Source organism: Bos indicus, chromosome 2 (assembly GCF_029378745.1).
Source record: "Bos indicus isolate NIAB-ARS_2022 breed Sahiwal x Tharparkar chromosome 2, NIAB-ARS_B.indTharparkar_mat_pri_1.0, whole genome shotgun sequence".
Lineage (NCBI taxonomy): Eukaryota > Metazoa > Chordata > Mammalia > Artiodactyla > Bovidae > Bos > Bos indicus.
The window spans coordinates 117,385,345-117,404,564 of record NC_091761.1 but is presented as its reverse complement, the minus strand read 5'-3'; the positions used below and the strand labels follow the sequence as shown (position 1 = coordinate 117,404,564).

Sequence of the window (19,220 nt, the reverse complement as noted above, 5' to 3'; positions counted from 1 at the left end):
CACAGGCACATCTTAGATGTGTGTTGATTTTTTTTAATTTATTTATTTTTTTTTTCTGTTTATTTAATTTTTTTTAATTTTTTTAATTTTTATTTTTTTATTAATATTTTTTTAAATTTTATTTTATTTTTAAACTTTACATAATTGTATTAGTTTTGCCAAATATCGAAATGAATCCACCACAGGTATACATGTGTTCCCCATCCTGAATCCTCCTCCCTCCTCCCTCTCCATACCATCCCTCTGGGTCATCCCAGTGCACTAGCCCCAAGCATCCAGTATCGTGCATCGAACCTGGACTGGCATCTCGTTTCATACATGATATTTTACATGTTTCAATGCCATTCTCCCAAATCTTCCCACCCTCTCCCTCTCCCACAGAGTCCATAAGACTGTTCTATACATCAGCGTCACTTTTGCTGTCTCATACACAGGGTTATTGTTACCCTCTTTCTAAATTCCATATATATGCGTTAGTATACTGTATTGGTGTTTTTCCTTCTGGCTTACTTCACTCTGTATAATAGGCTCCAGTTTCATCCACCTCATTAGAACTGATTCAAATGTATTCTTTTTAATGGCTGAGTAATACTCCACTGTGTATATGTAGCATAGCTTTCTTATCCATTCATCTGCTGATGGACATCTAGGTTGCTTCCATGTCCTGGCTATTATAAACAGTGCTGCGATTTTTTTTTAATTGGGTATAATTGCTTTACAATATTGTATTGGTTTCCACGGTACAATGAAGTGAATCAGCTATTGTTATTCAGTCGCTAAGTCTCATCTGGCTGTGCATTTCCATGGACTTAGTACACCAGGCTCCTTTGTCTTTTGGTATCTCCTGGAGTTTGCTCAAACTCCTGTCCATTGAGTCAGTGATGCTACCTAATCCTCTCATCCTTTTGCCATCCTCTTCTCCTTCTGCCCTCAATCTTTCCCAGCATCAGGGTCTTTTCCAGTAAGTTGGCTCTTCACATCAGGTGGCCAAAGTATTGGAGCTTCAGCTTCAGCATCAGTCCTTCTGATGACTATTCAGGATTGATTTCCTTTAGAATTGACTGGTTTGATCTCCTTGCAGTCCAAAGGACTGTTAAGAGTCTTCTTCACAGTTTGAAAGCATCAGTTTTTAGGCATTCAGCCTTCTTTATGGTCCAACTCTCACATCCGTACATGACTCCTGGAAAAACCATTATCAGCTACATGTATGCATACATCTCCTCCCTACTGAACCTCCCTTCCACCACCCCCATCCCACTCATCTAGGTGATCACAGAGTGCTGTGCTATACAGCAAGTTCCCACTAGCTGTCTCTTTTACACATGGTAATGTGTGTATGTCAATCCTTATGTTGATTTAATCAATGGCATTTTAGGTCCCCATTTAAAAGCTGTTTTTTAAGCTTTCTTTCTGTACCAGATCCTGCAGGCATAGCTGTGAACTCTGCCATCACAGCCTGTACCTTCAAACTTATATTCCAATGGAGGAAGAGAAATAGCAATTGATAAAAAACAAGGTTAATACGATTTCAGATAACTGGAAGTATTCTGATGGATATCAGTTGAGTGTTGTAATGAGGAATTGGCGGGGGACGCTGCTTTGGATAGTGTTTTGAAAAATTATCCAAAGAAGCGATTTTTACTCTGTTTTTTTTTTTGTTTGTTTGCTGATATAGGTGTGTTTTATTGGTGACATAAATTCTTTAAGAGATATTGCTCTTATGAAGTGATATTCCAAAATGGGGAATAACTGTTAGTACATCTTCTCTTGATTTATCTACTGTATCTATCTGTCTATATATATGTACACACACACACACACACATATATATATACTGGTATAATACATTCCAGGAAAACTCAGTATCTCTTAAAAAACCATTGTACATGTAAAGCAGTCAGATTCTAGGCCTTTAAAGCTGTAAACAGGGTTTTCACCTCTGGGAATGTCCAGTGGGATGGTCTAAAGTTGTGAAGGGTGCCAGACCACCACTGGCTGTGCAGGAGAATCCCAGATATTTCAAGGTGTTTAGTCAAATTCTTATCAGTGGCTCAGATGGTAAAAAAAAAAAAAAAATCTGCCTGCAGTGTGGGAGACCCAGGTTCAATCCCTAGAGAAGGGAATGACAACCCACTTCAGTATTCTTGCCGGGAGAACTCCATGGACAGAGGAGCCTGGTAGGCTACAGTCCATGGGGTCACAAAGAGTCAGACATGACTGAGTGACTAAAACTTTCATGTTCACTTTTGATCAAATTCTAGTAAAACCCTACAGTCATTGTGATAAACAGTACCTCCCACTCCCCAATTTCCAAAATAGCTTCTAAAAGGCAATATGGCCCCCGTTGTGAGCCAGAGTTTTGAGGGTCTGCAGTGGCCTCCTGATCTCCTAGCCAGTTGTTATTCTTGCTCTTGGGGTCTTTGACATTGTTAACCAACCCTCCCTGGCTCCCAATTCTCTCTTGGCTTCCATGCCCACACCCCTTGGGGTTTTCCCCTCTTCTTCCCCCATCTCTTCTCATCTCTCTTTAGCTTCTTGCTCTCCACCTGCCCATCCATGTAGATACAACCTTGATCTCTTCTTTTTTCCTCTTCATGTTCTTCTTTGATGAAAACTTGAACACATCTTCCTGGCATCTTGCACCCAAAGTGCTGTTCTTATGCTTTTTTTGGCTGATTTCCCCAACTGCCACGTGGACCTGGTTAAGTGAGCTCTGAGTTAAACATGTCTAGAATTCAACTGGTCAACTTCCTCTAAAACTTCTTATTGCTTTTGTCATAACTGTTGCGTTCAGAGCAACATCATCCACTCACACATCCTAGACATGGCAGCTGTCTTAACCTCTCTTTGTCACTCCCACATCCAGTTGGTTAATCTGTTTTCTCAAGTCTCAGGGAGTGATTGGAACTGAATATTCTGGATCAAGTCCTGCAAAGATCAGATCACTGGGTATGAAAAACAGTGCCCCGGAAGAGGCTACTCTTATCCCACCCTTCTGATCTTCAATTTTATTTTATTTTAAATTCTGCACTAACCTAACTGTTCTAGACCTTGGGCATACTGCCCTGAGCTAATTTGTTTGCCCAAATTAATTACCAGCAGAGGGTGGCAGTCTCTTTTTCATAGAATCCTTCTGTTTTGGAAGAGATGCCTTTTTCTTCAAACAGTCCGATTTAGGTACTTTGACAGTGCAAAGGGTGTCTTGACATTTCCATAAAGACTTTTAAATGTTACCTTCTCTAAAGAAACAGTTTTAGAATGTGAAATCTTTATTTTTTTTTTCCCCCAAGGAAGAAAAACATCACCAGCTTAATTATCTCTGTAAAATAACTTCCTCATTTGCTCTTCATGTTGCTAGTGGAAAAAGATGATGATACTGTTTTCAAAAAACAGAAACAATTCTGGAGGATTTCAAGAAATTTTCTTTTGATTTTCACCTGTATAAATAATACCACAATTCAGAGGTCAAAGATGCTTGTAGGATTATGTGTTATCCTTGCAAGTTGATTTTTGAAAGATCTGCTGGAAGGGCAAATACGAGCAGAAAGATGCTGCTGGTGGTCGTTACTCCACACTGAGAAGAAGGCGAAAGAGACAACTCTTTAGATGTGTAAGTTCTAAAAACTGTGAAAAAAAATCAGATACTATGACATCTATCCTATTAAACAGAACTTTAAGTGCCCAGTGCAGTATTGTTACCTACATACTCGTTGTATAGCAGAGTTCTGGAACATTTTCATTTTGCATAACTGAAACTCTATATCCTTTCCGCTGCAACTCCCTGTTTCCCCTCTCCTCCACCCCAGCAACTATCATTCTCTTCTACCCCTTTGAGTCTGACTACTTTAGATTCCACATTTGAGTGGAATCATGAAGGGTTTTTCCTTCTGTGACTGGTTTATTCTACTTAGCACATGGCCTCATGGTTCATCCATGTTGTAACATATGACAGGATTTCCTTCTTTTTCAAGACTGGATAGTATTTCGCTGTATGTATATATGGGGTCACATTTCCTGTAACCATTCACCTGTTGATGCACATTTAGGTTGTTTCTGCCTCTCGGCTATCGTGAAGCATGCCACACTGAACATGGCAATGCAAATGTATCTGCAAGATCTTATTTTCAACTCTTCTGAATAAATAACTAGAAGTGAAGTTATAGATATATGGTAATTCTATTTTTCATCTTTGAGGAATCTCTGTATTTTTTGTTTTATATAGCAACTGCAGTCTTTTACATTCCCACTAACAGTGTATGGGAGTTCCCATCTTTCCGCATCCTTGACAACACTTGTTATTTTCTGTTTGCTTTGTTTTCTCATGGCCAGCTTAACTGGGATGAGGTGATACTTCTTTTGATTTCCACTTCCCCGATGATTAGTGATGTTGAACACTTTTTTGTATACCTGTTGGCCATGTATCTTACACAGTTCACCAAAAACAACACAAACTGAATTAAAGACTTAAACCTAAGAACCCGAAACTATAAAACTCCTGAAAGAAAACTTAGGGGAAAACCTTCATAAAATTGATCTTGGCATTGATTTTTGGATATGAGACCAAAAGTACAGGCACCAAAAGCAAACATAAAGTAGGACTATATCAAACTGAATGCTTCTATTCAGCAAAGGGAGTCAACAGAGTCAACAGAGTCAAAGGCAGACTTCAGAGTGGGAGACACTGTTTGCACAGTCTATCTTTAATAAATTGTTAAACTTTTTACAAAACTCTTGTAAGAAGAAAGATTTTCTGTTGAATGTAGATCAGAAATCTAAATTCATGACTTGTGCTATAAGCGATCAGAGACTAAAGATTTTGGACTTTCCAAGCCACATGGAGCTACTCAATCTATCATTGTATGAAATCAGCCATAGACAATATATATGTGGATGGGTGTGACTGTGTCTCAATAAAACATCATTTATAAAAACAGGGATGAATTTGGCCTATGGACCACAATTTGCTGATCCTTAATCTAGAGCTGGGTTTCTGCGTCTGTCTCTTTCACTGTTAGGCTGGGTGGGTTTTTGTTGGGGGCTGTTCTGTGCATTATAGGATGGTTTGCAGGATCCTTAGACCAGAAGCCAAAAGTAATCCCCTCCTATCCACCCTTGTTGTGACAACTCAAAATATCTCCAAACATTGCCAGATATCTTCTGAGGGGAAAAATTGCTGTTGGTTGAGAAACTCTGATCTAGATGATTAAAATGATCTGATAAAGGGTAATAAGAAATATTTCTGTAAAGCTGCAAGAAGCCTGGAGAGATAGAAGAATGGAAATCCATAGGGTATTTGTCTCAGGGAGGTCAAGGTCCCCTTAAAGGAGCCACTATCACTGTCGAAAGATGGAAAAGAATTCAAAAAGGTCTGAAATGGCAACTTACTTGAAAGTTCAGTTCAGTTCAGTTGCTCAGTTGTGTCTGACTCTTTGCGACCCCATGAATCGCAGCATGCCAGGCCTCCCTGTCCATCACCAACTCCCGGAATTCACTCAAACTCACGTCCATCAAGTCGGTGATGCCATCCAGCCATCTCATCCTCTGTTGTCCCCTTTTCCTCCTGGCCCCAATCCCTCCCAGCATCAGAGTCTATTCCAATGAGTCAACTCTTCGCATCAGGTGGCCAAAGTACTGGAGTTTCAGCTTTAGCATCATTCCTTCCAAAGAACACCCAGGACTGATCTCCTTTAGAATGGACTGGCTGGATCTCCTTGCAGTCCAAGGGACTCTCAAGAGTCTTCTCCAACACCACAGTTCAAAAGCATCAATTCTTTGGTGCTCAGCTTTCTTCACAGTCCAACTCTCATATCCATACATGACCACTGGAAAAACCATAGCCTTAACTAGACGGACCTTTGTTGGCAAAGTAATGTCTCTGCTTTTCAATATGCTATCTAGGTTGGTCATAACTTTTCTTCCAAGGAGTAAGCGTCTTTTAATTTCATGGCCGCAATCACCATCTGCAGTGATTTAGGAGCCCAGAAAAATAAAGTCTGACACTGTTTCCCCATCTATTTCCCATGAAATGATGGGCCAGATGCCATGATCTTCGTTTTCTGAATGTTGAGCTTTAAGCTAACTTTTTCACTCTCCTCTTTCACTTTCATCAAGAGGCTTTTTAGTTCCTCTTCACTTTCTGCCATAAGGGTGGTGTCATCTGCATATCTGAGGTTATTGATATTTCTCTTGGCAATCTTGATTCCAGCTTGTGCTTCCTCCAGCCCAGCATTTCTCGTGATGTACTCTGCATATAAGTTAAATAAGCAGGGTGACAATATATAGCCTTGACATACTCCTTTTCCTATTTGGAACCAGTCTGTTGTTCCATGTCCAGTTCTAATTATTGCTTCCTGACCTGCATATAGGTTTCTCTAGAGGCAGGTCAGGTGGTCTGGTATTCCCATCTCTTTCAGAATTTTCCACAGTTTATTGTGATCCATACAGTCAAAGGCTTTGGCATAGTCAATAAAGCAGAAATAGATGTTTTTCTGGAACTCTCTTGCTTTTTTGATGATCCAGCGGATGTTGGCAATTTGATCTCTGGTTCCTCTGCCTCTTCTAAAACCAGCTTGAACATCTGGAAGTTCACGGTTCACACATTGCTGAAGCCTGGCTTGGAGAGTTTTGAGCATTACTTTACTAGCGTGTGAGATGAGTGCAATTGTGCGGTAGTTTGAGCATTCTTTGGCATTGCCTTTCTTTGGGATTGGAATGAAAACTGACCTTTTCCAGTCCTGTGGCCACTGCTGAGTTTTCCAAATTTGCTGGCATATTGAGTGCAGCACTTTCACAACATCATTTTTCAGAATTTGAAATAGCTCAACTGGAATTCCATCACCTCCACTAGCTTTGTTCGTAGTGATGCTTTCTAAGGCCCACTTGACTTCACATTCCAGGATGTCTGGCTCTAGGTGAGTGATCACACCATTGTGATTATCTGGGTCGTGAAGCTCTTTTTTGTACAGTTCTTCTGTGTATTCTTGCCACCTCTTCTTAATATCTTCTGCTTCTGTTAGGTCCATACCATTTCTGTCCTTTATTGAGCCCATCTTTGCATGAAATGTTCCCTTGGTATCTCTAATTTTCTGAAGAGATCTCTAGTCTTTCCCATTCTGTTGTTTTCCTCTATTTCTTTGCACTGATCACTGAGGAAGGCTTTCTTATCTCTTCTTGCTATTCTTTGGAAGTCTGCATTCAGATGCTTATATCTTTCCCTTTCTCCTTTGCTTTTCGCTTCTCTTCTTTTCACAGCTATTTGTAAGGCCTCCCCAGACAGCCATTTTGCTTTTTTGCATTTCTTTTCCATGGGGATGGTCTTGATCCCTGTCCCCTGTACAATGTCACAAAAAGTGCTCCATAAATAATGCAAATGTCAGCTTAACCTACTTTAGTGATAGGCACCAAAAACAGAACAATTCAACACATTCGCCTGTGCTAACGGGATAGTCTGAGCTCCAGGGCTGGCTCTGAGCTGCTGGAAACTAGCTGGAGGTTCCAGTGCCCACTTGAGCAAGCGTTTATTTTTTCTGCTTATCTGAATTCAGAACCAACACAGGCAGAGTGATTTCTGAAAGTGCTCACATGTTTCTCTTTGTTTAGACAGGGCCAGACAAAAAATGGCCTGGTTTCACTGCACATTGGCAAGAACACATGTTTTTAAAAGTTAAAAACAGCCTAACACTCGTGAGTGAATCTCAAAGAATGTTGTCTTCTTGTCCGTTAGAATAAACACCTGTTTTGCAAAAAAAGAGAGTAAGAGCCATCTTTCTTGAGAAATTGTTGCTTTCTTTTTCTTCGTTGCTATTATTCTATTTTTAAGAGTTAAAAACTTTAAGCACAGAGTCCCATATTATAATTTAGATATTTGTCATTTTAAATAAAAAATCATCCCACATTTCATCAGGAAGTTCAGTTAAGCCCTTGTTAGCTGAGCTTCGTTCTTGACTTGAAAAACAAAGGAAATTATGGATCCTTTTCTTCTGGAATAAAACTCTCTCTAGCTAGGTCTATTTTTCTAATTGATTGGAGGAAATATGGAGTCCACATCCTTGAAAGGAGCTGTTTGGCTGTTAAGTCCTGTACCTAGTGCTACCTCCTGCGTGATCACAGCAGATGCATTCCATAGCCTATGTCTCCTGGTCACAGTACCAGTGGACGTGACATAATGGGGTCATTTGTGGATCATGGCAGTGGTTGGGCTCATGACAAAAAGTGGTAAGAACAGATTCTTCATAACCTTCCTGGAAATCTATATTTCAGTGTATCCTGAGAGACCCAGCTCCTTCAGTCCCATCTATTTGTGCCTGACTTTCCCTTGAACACCCACTGCCTTCCTGGCAGGCTGACCCAGCGTGCGTTTAGATGGTCTGGTTTGACGTCAGATCTTTCCTTCCGTCCCTCAGGCTATCATGGCCTCTACTGTGAGGAGGAGTACGACGAGTGTGTCTCCGCCCCGTGCCTGAATGCTGCCACCTGCAGGGACCTCGTCAACGGCTATGAGTGCGTGTGCCTGGCAGAGTACAAAGGTGAGCATTGCGGGGTGGACGTGTGCCAGCGTGGCTCTCCGTGACGTCATGAATTTCTCCACGCATGCGTGTAGCCCTCTGACTGGAGCGTGAAACTGTTTAGAATAAGAATCAAATGCTGGCAGTGGAATGATTTATGGGGGCCAAGGAGAGCAGTGTGCACATCCCTGGTTTCCTCTTGGTAAACTGAAGCATCTTTCTCCTGTCCTTTTGTTCTTCTCATCCTTCTTCTCTTCTGCTCTCTTATGTAAAAAACTGAGGATAAAAAGGAATGTGAAATGGACTCTCAGGCTCAGGTCAGAGGATGCAGCTGTGGCACTGGGGGAGGAGAGCATCTGTTCTGAAGTGCTCTCTGGGCAAGGAGACGGTGCTGTGCTTTTCAGTGGGAGGAGGCGGGTGGAGTCTCACACGTTGGCAGAAAAAATTCATTCTCGTTAAATGAGTCGTTAAAGGGGAGGCAAGTGTTAGTTCATTTGAGTGAATTTGTGTCAAAGTCACTCTGGAAAAACGGCGGATGTTGATGAAGAGTTTATAACGTTCTCAGGTGGTGGTGGTGGTGAAGACTCCTCCTGTTTGTGTCGGAAACTCAAGAGACACAGCTTCCATCCCTGGGTTGAGAAAACCCCCTGGAGAAGGACATGGCAACCCATTCTAGTATTCTTGCCTCCATAATTCTTGCCATGGACAGAGGAGCCTGGTGGGCTACAGTCCATGGGTCACGAAGAGTTGGACACAACTGAGTGACTAACATTGTCACTTTTTTTTTTAATAGCATCCAAACCCTGTTCTGCTTCCCTGGTGGCTCAGATGGTAAAGAATCTCCCTGCAGTGAGGGAGACCTGGATTCCATCCCTGGGTCAGGAAGATCCCCTGGAGAAGGAAATGGCCACCCACTCCAGTATTCTTGCCTAGAAAATTCCATGGACAGAAGAGCCTGGCGGGTTACAGTGGTCCATGGGTTTGCAAAGAGTTAGATACGACTCAACAGCTAACACACACACACCCTGTTCTAAGTCTTTACATGGGTAAACTCATAAAAAAGACCTGAGAGTAACTCAAGAGGACGTAGTGTCAGCCTTCAGAAGCCCCTCCATCTGCCTCCCCTGTGGGCTCACTGGTGTGGCTTCATTGGAGCCTCAGCACCCTCAGCCAGCACTGTGTCAGGGACCTGGTCGTCAGCTGCTCTGCATGTGTTTCTCTAAGTCATGACTTCAGCGCTGGTGTAGACTTTTGTAATACCTTTGAGGGCTCTATTTAAATCCATTTCACGTAACCTTTTGCCCACACCACAGCCTGCTTGATACCATTGATCTGCTAGTGACCTTGCTTTGTAGCTGATGTTGCTTCTCTTTGGATGGACCCACATTTATTTAGAGGTCTTTCTGATGAGCCTTGAGGGTTTGTGGGGCACATAGATGAACCTGATCTAGCCCCTGGGTGGAAGGGCTGAAGATGGACCCCATCTTTTCTGTATGGTCAGCAGATCTGATGTTTTTCGTGGAGTATGATGCCCACTTAGAGCTGAACTCTGCCAACTCCCATGAGGACAGGCATTCTGGCTTCATCTACATGGACAGGTGTTCTGGCTTCATTCATATGGATTTAAGTTCTAGGTGGATCTCAGTATCAGGAAATAGGACATCCTCTCAAGTCTGGAAAGAATAAAAGAGCAATGAACTTGGAGACCTAGGTAGCTCGACCTCACTGTGCCGTTGGCATACAGATGACCCTGGATAAACCTCTTCAACTGACTTGAGATTGAGAGATTTTGAGATTCTTCATGACAACATTAGTAGTGGTAGATGTGCTTCAAAAATTTAAATCCCAGAATTCTTTAGTTTATGATAGAATCTTATAGAGTAAGTTTCATCTTTATAAATGACAAAATTATTAATGGGGTGTACTCCAAATTTGCTTCTTGTGTTCCTGGCTTGGAAGCAGTGCTCATGATATCATGACCAAGAAATAAAAAGTGAAATTGTGTATGATGACCTGCTAGTGACTCCACAAATTCATGGACTGTGAGCCTGGCTTTTTTAATTTTTTTAATCCATTTTTCTCAATGGGTGTTCCCAAATTTTGCTGCTTCTCTCAAGCCTTATATTAAATCACTCATTCACCTTCATGGAATGAAAAAGAGCTTATCATTTAGAGACATTTTTAAATTTCCCTAGTTTTCCACATCCTACAGCAGTGGTTCTCAAACTTGAGCATGTGTTAGAATCTGCTGGTGAACTTCCTAAAACTTAGTCTGCTGGGCCCCAACCCTTGAGTTCCTGATTCAATATATCTGGGGTTACAGTGAAGATGTGAAGATTGCTCAGTCGTGTCCGACTCTTTGTGACCCCATGGACTGTAGCCTACCAGACTCCTCTGTCCATGGGATTTTCCAGGCAATAGTACTGGAGTGGATTGCCATTTCCTTCTCCAGGGAACTTCCCGACCCAGGGATTGAACCCGGGTCTCCCACGTTGTAGACAGACGCTTAACTGTCTGAGCCACCAAGGAAGTCCCATATCTGGGGTAGGGTCCAATAATTTGAATTTCTGGTAAGTTCTCAGATGATACCGATATGCTGATTCTTGCTTCCCTTTGAGAAGCCCCACCCTACAACTCATCTGCAATCACAACTGCTCAAATTTGATTGTCCTCCCTATTAACTGTCAAGTGCTCCCCATTCTGCTCAAGGCTAATCCTTCCGTATATGTTCCTCATTCCACCCCTTCTATTTTTATGTGACCTTCCTCCATCAGTTACAGATGCCCTGCCGTGGATGACTCAAGAGGATAGAGTTGACTTGAGATGACTCAAGATCCTGGAGGGGATCTCAGTTGCATTTGAGGGTGTGGGTTTTCAAGAAAAGGGTGCAGTGCCAGGAGCCTTTATGTACCACAGGGTTAGGATATAGAGTTCTTGGGAGAACAGAGGACTCAAAGACCAGCTGAGCCATAAAGACCCCTCAGCTTATAGAGAGGAAATACGTACTATGGCACGTGACCCTATGAGACAAAGGGCTCCCTATCTCATGGATCCTGGCTGTTCTGTAAAAGGACTGCTGGACTTCCTTGGTGGTCCAGTGGTTAAGAATCCACCTGCCAATGCAGGGGACTCAGGTTCCATCCCTGGTCCGGGAAGGTTCCATATGCCACGGAGCAACTAAGCCCATATGCCACAACTACTGAAGCCCACGCAATCTAGAGCCTGAGTGCCACAGCAAGAGAAGCCACCACCATGAGAAGCCCTCACACCGCAACTACAGGAAGTCCACAGGTAGCAATGTAGACCTGGTGCAGCCAAAAATAAATAAATAAAATAATCGCTAATCAAAAAAAAAAGAAGACTGCAGGTAGACTGAGCTGGTCCTTGTGTGTACGTGTGAGTGTGTATTTGAAAAAGAGAAATAAAGAGAATGGGCCCCTGCTCACACCTGGAGAACCTTGAAAAGCACAAACTGGGAAGCCTCTGCCCCTCGTAGACAGGGCTGGCTTGACTGGCCTGTCCAGCACTGGAGGAGAATCTCCAGTATCATCTCTCTCATTGCCAACCTCAAGCCTGGCCAGTCCAGGGAGCCTGTACCAGCAACTCGATGAGGGAAAAAGTATCTAGGAAGTAAAAACAAAATTGCAGCAAAACCCACAACTCTAAACACTCAAAAAGGGAAGTGAAAAACGTAAGGTATGTCCCTCAAAATTGAATTTAGGTCTGGAAAAGCAAAAGGAGGAACTATGTCATGGTAGAAGTAAAAATATGAGGAAATGGAAACCGTGAGTGAAAAGACATGAAATACGGAGAAAAGATCCAAGATATAATGTTTCATCTGAATGATGGATGCTGGGGAAGAAGAAAGAAGACACAGAAATAAACCGGAAACAAACAGCTACTAGAAGGAGAAGGCTATGAGATAAATAAAACTGAAATTTTCACGTAGAATCGGCTTACAGAGTGCCAGAGGATTAATGAAGGAGATGATATATAATTTGTGATTTCCTGGTAGAGTTTCCAAATCCAAGACTACAGAGAATATTTTTTGCAAGATTCTTCATAGGGAGTACAAGTTACACTCAAAAGAAAGGCAAATCAGCATTGAACTGCTCTTCTCTAAAATGAAGCTGGTGGTCCAGTGCTTAAGAATCTGCCTTCCAGTGCAGGAGGCATGGGTTCGATCCCTGGTCGGGGACCTAAGATCCCACATGCCTCAGGGTAACTAAGCCCTCGTACTGCAACTACTGAGCCCATGTGCTCTGGAGCCTGTGTCCCCAACTAGAGACGTGTGTGTGCTGTAATGAAGATCCTGTGTGCTGCAACGGGACCTGATGCCACAAAATAAATCAATATTTAAAAAAATAAAATGAGACTAAACAGTGAAGAGTGTTTTATATTTTTCATAGAAAAAGTCTGGTAGTTAAAGGTTCATTTATATTTGAGGGATAAAGAAAGACATTTTCTACACTTAAGGAACCCCATGTACCCTCTCTAAGAAAATTATTTTACAAGGTATACTCATCAAATTGGAACTAAATCAGAACAAAGATAACCAGATAGGGGGCAATAGACAATAAGAGGAAGGAGATTGAGCAGACTTCTTTACTTATGGTGATAAACCTAAATAGATGGCATCGCAGCACTGTTTATAATAGCCAGGACATGGAAGCAACCTAGATGCCCATCAGCAGATGAATGGATAAGAAAGCTGTGGTACATATACACAATGGAGTATTACTCAGCCATTAAAAAGAATACATTTGAATCAGTTCTAATGAGATGGATGAAACTGGAACCTATTATACAGAGTGAAGTAAGCCAGAAAGAAAACACCAATACAGTATACTAACGCATATATATGGAATTTAGAAAGATGGTAACAATAACCCTGTGTACGAGACAGCAAAAGAGACACCGATGTAGATCAGTCTTATGGACTCTGTGGGAGAGGGAGAGGGTGGGGAGATTTGGGAGAATAGCATTGAAACATGTATAATATCATGTATGAAACGAGTCACCAGTCCAGGTTCGTGCATGGTACTGGATGTGTGGGGCTGGTGCACTGGGACGACCCAGAGGGAGGGTACGGGGAGGGAGGAGGGAGGAGGGTTCAGGATGGGGAATGCGGGTATACCTGTGGCGGATTCATTTCGATATTTGGCAAAACTAATACAATAGTGTAAAGTTTAAAAATAAAATAAAATTAAAAAAAAAAGATGGCATTCATGTGAATGCTAATTTAGTGGTGAAGATATGTCTCTTGAGAGAATAGATGTGCATACTGTATTAATTATTAATATTATTGCTGCATAGTGAATTATTGTAAGGTAGTGGCTTAACACAATACCCTTTTATTAGCTAACAATTTCCTACATTCAGGCATGGATTAATGGATTCCTTGTTCAAGGTCTGGTATCCAAAGCTGGAATCAAGGTCTTGGCTGGGCTGAATGCTCATCTGAGGTTTAAATAGGGAAGGATCAGATTCAAAGTCCCCTCAAGTTGTTGGTAGAGTTCATATCCTTGTAGCTGGAGAATTGTTGACAGCTTCTTGAAAGTGATGAGAGAGAACCTCTGCTGTTTCAAGGCTCTTACTTCAAGAGAGGCCTGAACCCTCTTAAAGCTCTCACCTAGTTAGGTCAGGCCCACCCAAGGTTAACTCGAAGTCAACTGATTAGATTTTGCATCTTCAGACTTTCTTAACCATTGCTGAATGCCATTGGTTGGTTCTCATTCAAGGGGAGGGAATTATACATGGGTCTAACTTATTGAGGAGGGTCACCCTAGCGTATGTCACCACATGAGTTGGTGGGTGTTTGGGAATGATTGGAAGGCACACAGATGTATTAGAGATCTCATCTCAATGGGCAGATAAAGTGATTATTTCATTTTGAGGTATTTATAGAGACCTTTAGGTTTGGGTTTAAACAGGCATGTAAACCTTAGCAAAGTAGCAATAAATGAAAGAACTTCAAACCTTAGAGTGATGGGCAGGTGTTGAGGTGTGGGGTAGAAGGGATTAAAAGAAAAGCAGAAGGGGCCAATTTATGCCCTCAACCCAGAGGAAGGTCACAAGACCCTGGACCTGTCTTTCCTGTCCTTCTTTGGAGGCATTTTTCCCAACATGTATTTACATATGAGAAGTCTGTATAAACTTAGAAAACTATCAGATGAGAGAACACTAGTTCTTAACTAGCACTCACCTCTGCAGTTAGACCTTGGGTAAGTGATATGTTGAGGGGAAGATTGGTACTTTAACTTCTTACTTTACATATGTGCTTTTTGCATGGTGATTTTTAATCTTTTCTGTTTTTAAAAAGTGTAAATAAGTGAATATAACTTCCTGAAAAGAATGAGTGCAATAAGGTCAGGCAAGTATAGCTAAGAACATTTTGAAAAAAGAAGGCATTGAGGGGGAACTTCTGCCAGATGTTGAAACCCATTATAATGCTGCAGTTATTATTGCATTCCCATGTAATGGGTGTGAGAATGGACAGCTAACCAAAATTGAATAATGGCCTAGAAACCCTCATCTATAATAATATATGACACTTAACAAAGAATTGCTATGAATGGGAAGGGAATTCTTTCTTAAGAAGTTGTGCTAAAAAAAAAATTGAGTTGCTAAACAGAAAAAAAAGAAATGTCCCTGCACACACTTCTAAATAAGTTCCTTGTGAATTTGAAAAAAAAAAGTCTGACTCTTATTTGACTTTGCATCCTCATCTGCTTACTTCCTCCCTTCTTCCTGTGTCTTTTACAACCAAATTTCCTTAGCATTGGTATAGATGACACCTCTATTTCCTTTAATTTTCTTTTCATATCCTTTCACAGTTTGGATCTCATTCTGCTAAATGGATTTGTGGTTCAGTCACCCAGTCCTATCAAACTCTTTTTGACTCCATGGACTGCAACACTCCAGGCTTCCCTGTCCTTCACCATCTCCTGGAGCTTGCTCAAACTCATGTCCACTGAGTCCATGCTGCCATCCAACCATCTGATCCTCTGTCACCCGCTTCTCCTCCCACCCTCAATCCTTCCCAGCATCAGGGTCTTTTCCAATGAGTTGGCTGCTTGCATCAGGTGGCAAAAATACTGGAGCTTCAGCTTCAGCACCAGTCCTTCCAGTGAATAAGCAGGGTTGATTTCCTTTAGGATTGACTGGTTTGATCTCCTTGCTGTCCAGTGACCTAATTAAAGACTGAAATCCCAAAGCTTCCAACTCCACATTCCTGCCCCATCACCCTATGATCACAGGTTTCCTCATGAAACTCACCTGCTTTAGCCTCCACAGCCCTGTTCCTCTCCCCATCCCACCCCCAACCATAGTCTTCCCTCAGGTCTTTTGAAAAGAATCCTTGTCCCCTGAACACCACGGATGCAGGTTGTTTGCAGGCTTCACTTCTTGGCCCTTTGCCATCATTCAGTCCCGCGATTGTATCCACTAACTGAAATATTGATCTCCGAAAGGGCATGATTTCTCCTTCCTAAACTTTCCAAGCATTTTCTTGATATTTGGTATGACAGTTAGGATCCGCCTTGTAGTCAGTTCTTTCTGGCTCCAGACTTTCCTTTCATGGACACTTAATTATAATCTCCTGAATGGCAGTGACTACACAGGCTTTTTTTCGGTTGTTGTTAATTAATGTTTTTTTTTTTTTTTTTTTTTTGCTGTACTGCGTGGCATGTGGAACTTCCCTGACCCAGTATTGAACTCATGAAGAAGAGCAGACTCTTAACCACTGGACCACCAGGGAGGTCCCTCTTTTTTTTTCTTTTCTTCTTCTTTTTTTAACTTATCATCTGCTCTTGGTACGGCGGCTTACTCAAAGTAAACACTCCATAGCTATCTGTACTTGAATGGAAACTACTGCTTAACACACTAGTAAAATAAACCAAAGCAGCTTGAGCTTTTTGCCCATAGAAACAAAATACACGGAGGGACTCAGAGTGATCTCTCTTCAGATATACTGAAAAGCTGATACTTCTTTAAAACTAGTTCACAGCGAATTCACCATGGGACTTTGGTTAGCATTTATCAACCTTATGTTGCCAAAACATCAAGTTACAGACCCACATTATGCTGAATTATTATTTGTAGCAGAACAAATTTAATGGTCAAAACTATACACACTTGGAATTTTTGGTGATAGAAGTTAGAAAGTACTCCAATTTTAAAGAATGAAAATATGATTATGAATAATGAAAATAATTTATGAAAATGAATACTGTTATTTGTGTTTGATTTAGAAATTGTTAGCAAGTTTTACTAGTTTTACTTGATTTTTAAATTAATCTTTATTGGAGTATTGTTGCTTTATAGTGTGTGTTAGTACTGTACACAGAGTGAATCAGCCATCATATACATCTGTCCCCCCTCCCTTTTGGATGTCCTTCCCACTTAGGTCACCACAGTTCATTAAGTAGGGTTCCCTGTGCTAAGCCGTGGGTTTTCTCTAGTTATCTATTTTATACATAGTGTCAGTAATGCACTAGCTTTATTTTAAATGGTGATATATTCCCTGACACATCTGATGTGAGGCTACTATAATAATTCTGGAATGAACATATTTATTCATATAATTTTCATATTTTCTGGATTTTTTTTTTGGAGGGATAGAGTCTCAGAAATAAGTGTATTGGGTTGTGAGTTTGATCACATCGCACCTAGTTGTTGATTTTTAAAGTCCAGAAAAATGTATAATTGAAAAGATGAAAACTCTGTTGGCTAGAATTATTTCCTCTGTGTAACCAGTGGACAAGAATTTCTGGATTGTATACCTAGCCATTCTCAAGTACTGTGATTGATAGAAAAATGGATAACTCTGGGTTTCTTCCTTTATCAGCTTATTGTTTAACCAGAAGAGCAGACTGAGACTGGCACACACAAGAAATAAGGAGGCGAAGGTCGAGGTGTCAGTTGTAATTTCTAAAACAGATTAGAAAAGGTTGAGCTCTGTGAGGTTGAAACCCTGGAAAAGTTTTCTTGGCGGAAAGCAGTTTGAATAAAGTAAGATGATGTCTTCAAATGAATAGGAAGTTCAAAGAACACTTCAAGCTAATTTTCTTTACCTGACTTAATTTTCTTGGAGATAAAATAAAAATTTTTCAGTTGTGAAAATATCAATCACGGCCGAAAATTGTGATGACAACAGAGGTTTATAATTGGAGCACGACTCTTTGAATTTTTGCTCATTTTAATTCTAAAATTAGCTGCCAGAAAGAGCCCTGTTGAAATAAAGATCTCTTCTGAAACATTGCTGCTCTATGCCTTAATATAAAAAGTATGATTTTTCATTAGTTTTGACTGATTTACAGTTTATTTTCGCTTGAGACTAAACATAAGTTGCGTAATAGTGCGTGCTGCGTCCCTTGCCAGTGGGTGATGCGTGCGTCATTCTGCAGACTTAGTCTGAAGTGTGGACCTGGCTTTCCCTGACAGAACAGGCAGATTTGGAATAGTGTCTCACTCCTCTGGCAACCCTACCTGTGTATCGGCCAAAGTACACAGACTGTCGCCCCTCCTGGAAGGACAGGATGCTGGTGGTATAGCCATCATTTCTTCCCCGTGGTCTGATACAGCCTCTGCTCTAAAGGCCCTCAGAGATACATGGGGGAATCAGACAGCAAAACACATAAGTGGTGATTTAACACTGTGAACTCTGGAATCATGGGATCTCCACACGCCCTCAATGTGGCAGAAGAACAAAGTCCTGCCTTGGGAGAGTCAACTTCAGGAGGGAGGGCGAAGGAAAGCGTCATGGTCAGAGGACACAGGATGCCTGACATTTAGTGTTGTGCAAGGGAATGGGGGCTCTGGGGGTGCAGATGAGGGGAAACCAGGGACCCTGAAGAGCAGAGTTGAAGGGGATGTATCTGGTCATCTCAGTGGTGTTCATGACTTTCTCTTCTCTGCGTTTAAGATTTCTAGCTCATAGTGGTTCAGTTCTGACCAACAAACTGAACAGCATGGCACGTGTTTCTTGCAAAGGGCTTAGCGAGGCTCAGCTTATAGAAACATGAGTCAGCAAAGTGCTCTCTGGGGACGTTTGAGACCGTCTTGCTTCGAAGTTATCCTCTTGCTGTGAAGATTAGTTTTTGTCTCATCTTGCTGCCAGAAAACTCTCAATGAACCTCAAGTGACTGAATATCTTATCTTTTGAAAAAGAGAAATAACAAAGGATAAAATCATTGCCCAAACACGCAAAAGATTGAAGTTGCTTATTATCTTGAGTGTTTTCATCAAATGTACCTTACTGAAGGCTTTTAAAGCTGAGATGCTTAAACACTCAGCCTAGAACGTGCTTTTCGGCCTTATTTGAGGAATGTGGTAATTTGTGTGTTAATGTATTAGTTATATGAATATTTTAAGATTAGGTTGGCAAAGGTATTACTAAAAATCCAGAAAAACATGACCTTGACTGCTCTTACTTTAGGTCTAACGGATACTTTTGCTCTTAGATTTCAGAACACTTCTGAACTTTGGTGTGGCTGTATTTCCTGTTATAATGGAAAGCCTCGTTTGTCACCTGGTTCCCAGTGATCAGCCTCCTAGGAACTTCTTCTTGTTCAGTCGCTAAGTCATGTCTAACTATTTGCAACCCCATGAACTGCAGCACATCAGGCTTCCCTGAACTTGGAAATATGTGAATTCTTGTTTTTCATAACACTTGGAAGCAGAAAATGCTCTTTTGCATTTTACTGTTTCAGTTCA

At 41.4% G+C, this 19,220-nt stretch overlaps 1 protein-coding gene across 1 annotated transcript in view; it reads left to right on the top strand.

Annotated features, from left to right (window-relative positions):
- DNER (delta/notch like EGF repeat containing) overlaps positions 1–19,220 on the top strand; it is a 393,179-nt gene that overhangs the window by 329,624 nt on the left and 44,335 nt on the right. Inside the window, exon 9 of the mRNA XM_070773355.1 lies at positions 8,403–8,525. Within this exon, the coding sequence (XP_070629456.1) occupies positions 8,403–8,525 (123 nt within the window). The remainder of the gene's footprint in view (positions 1–8,402; positions 8,526–19,220) is intronic.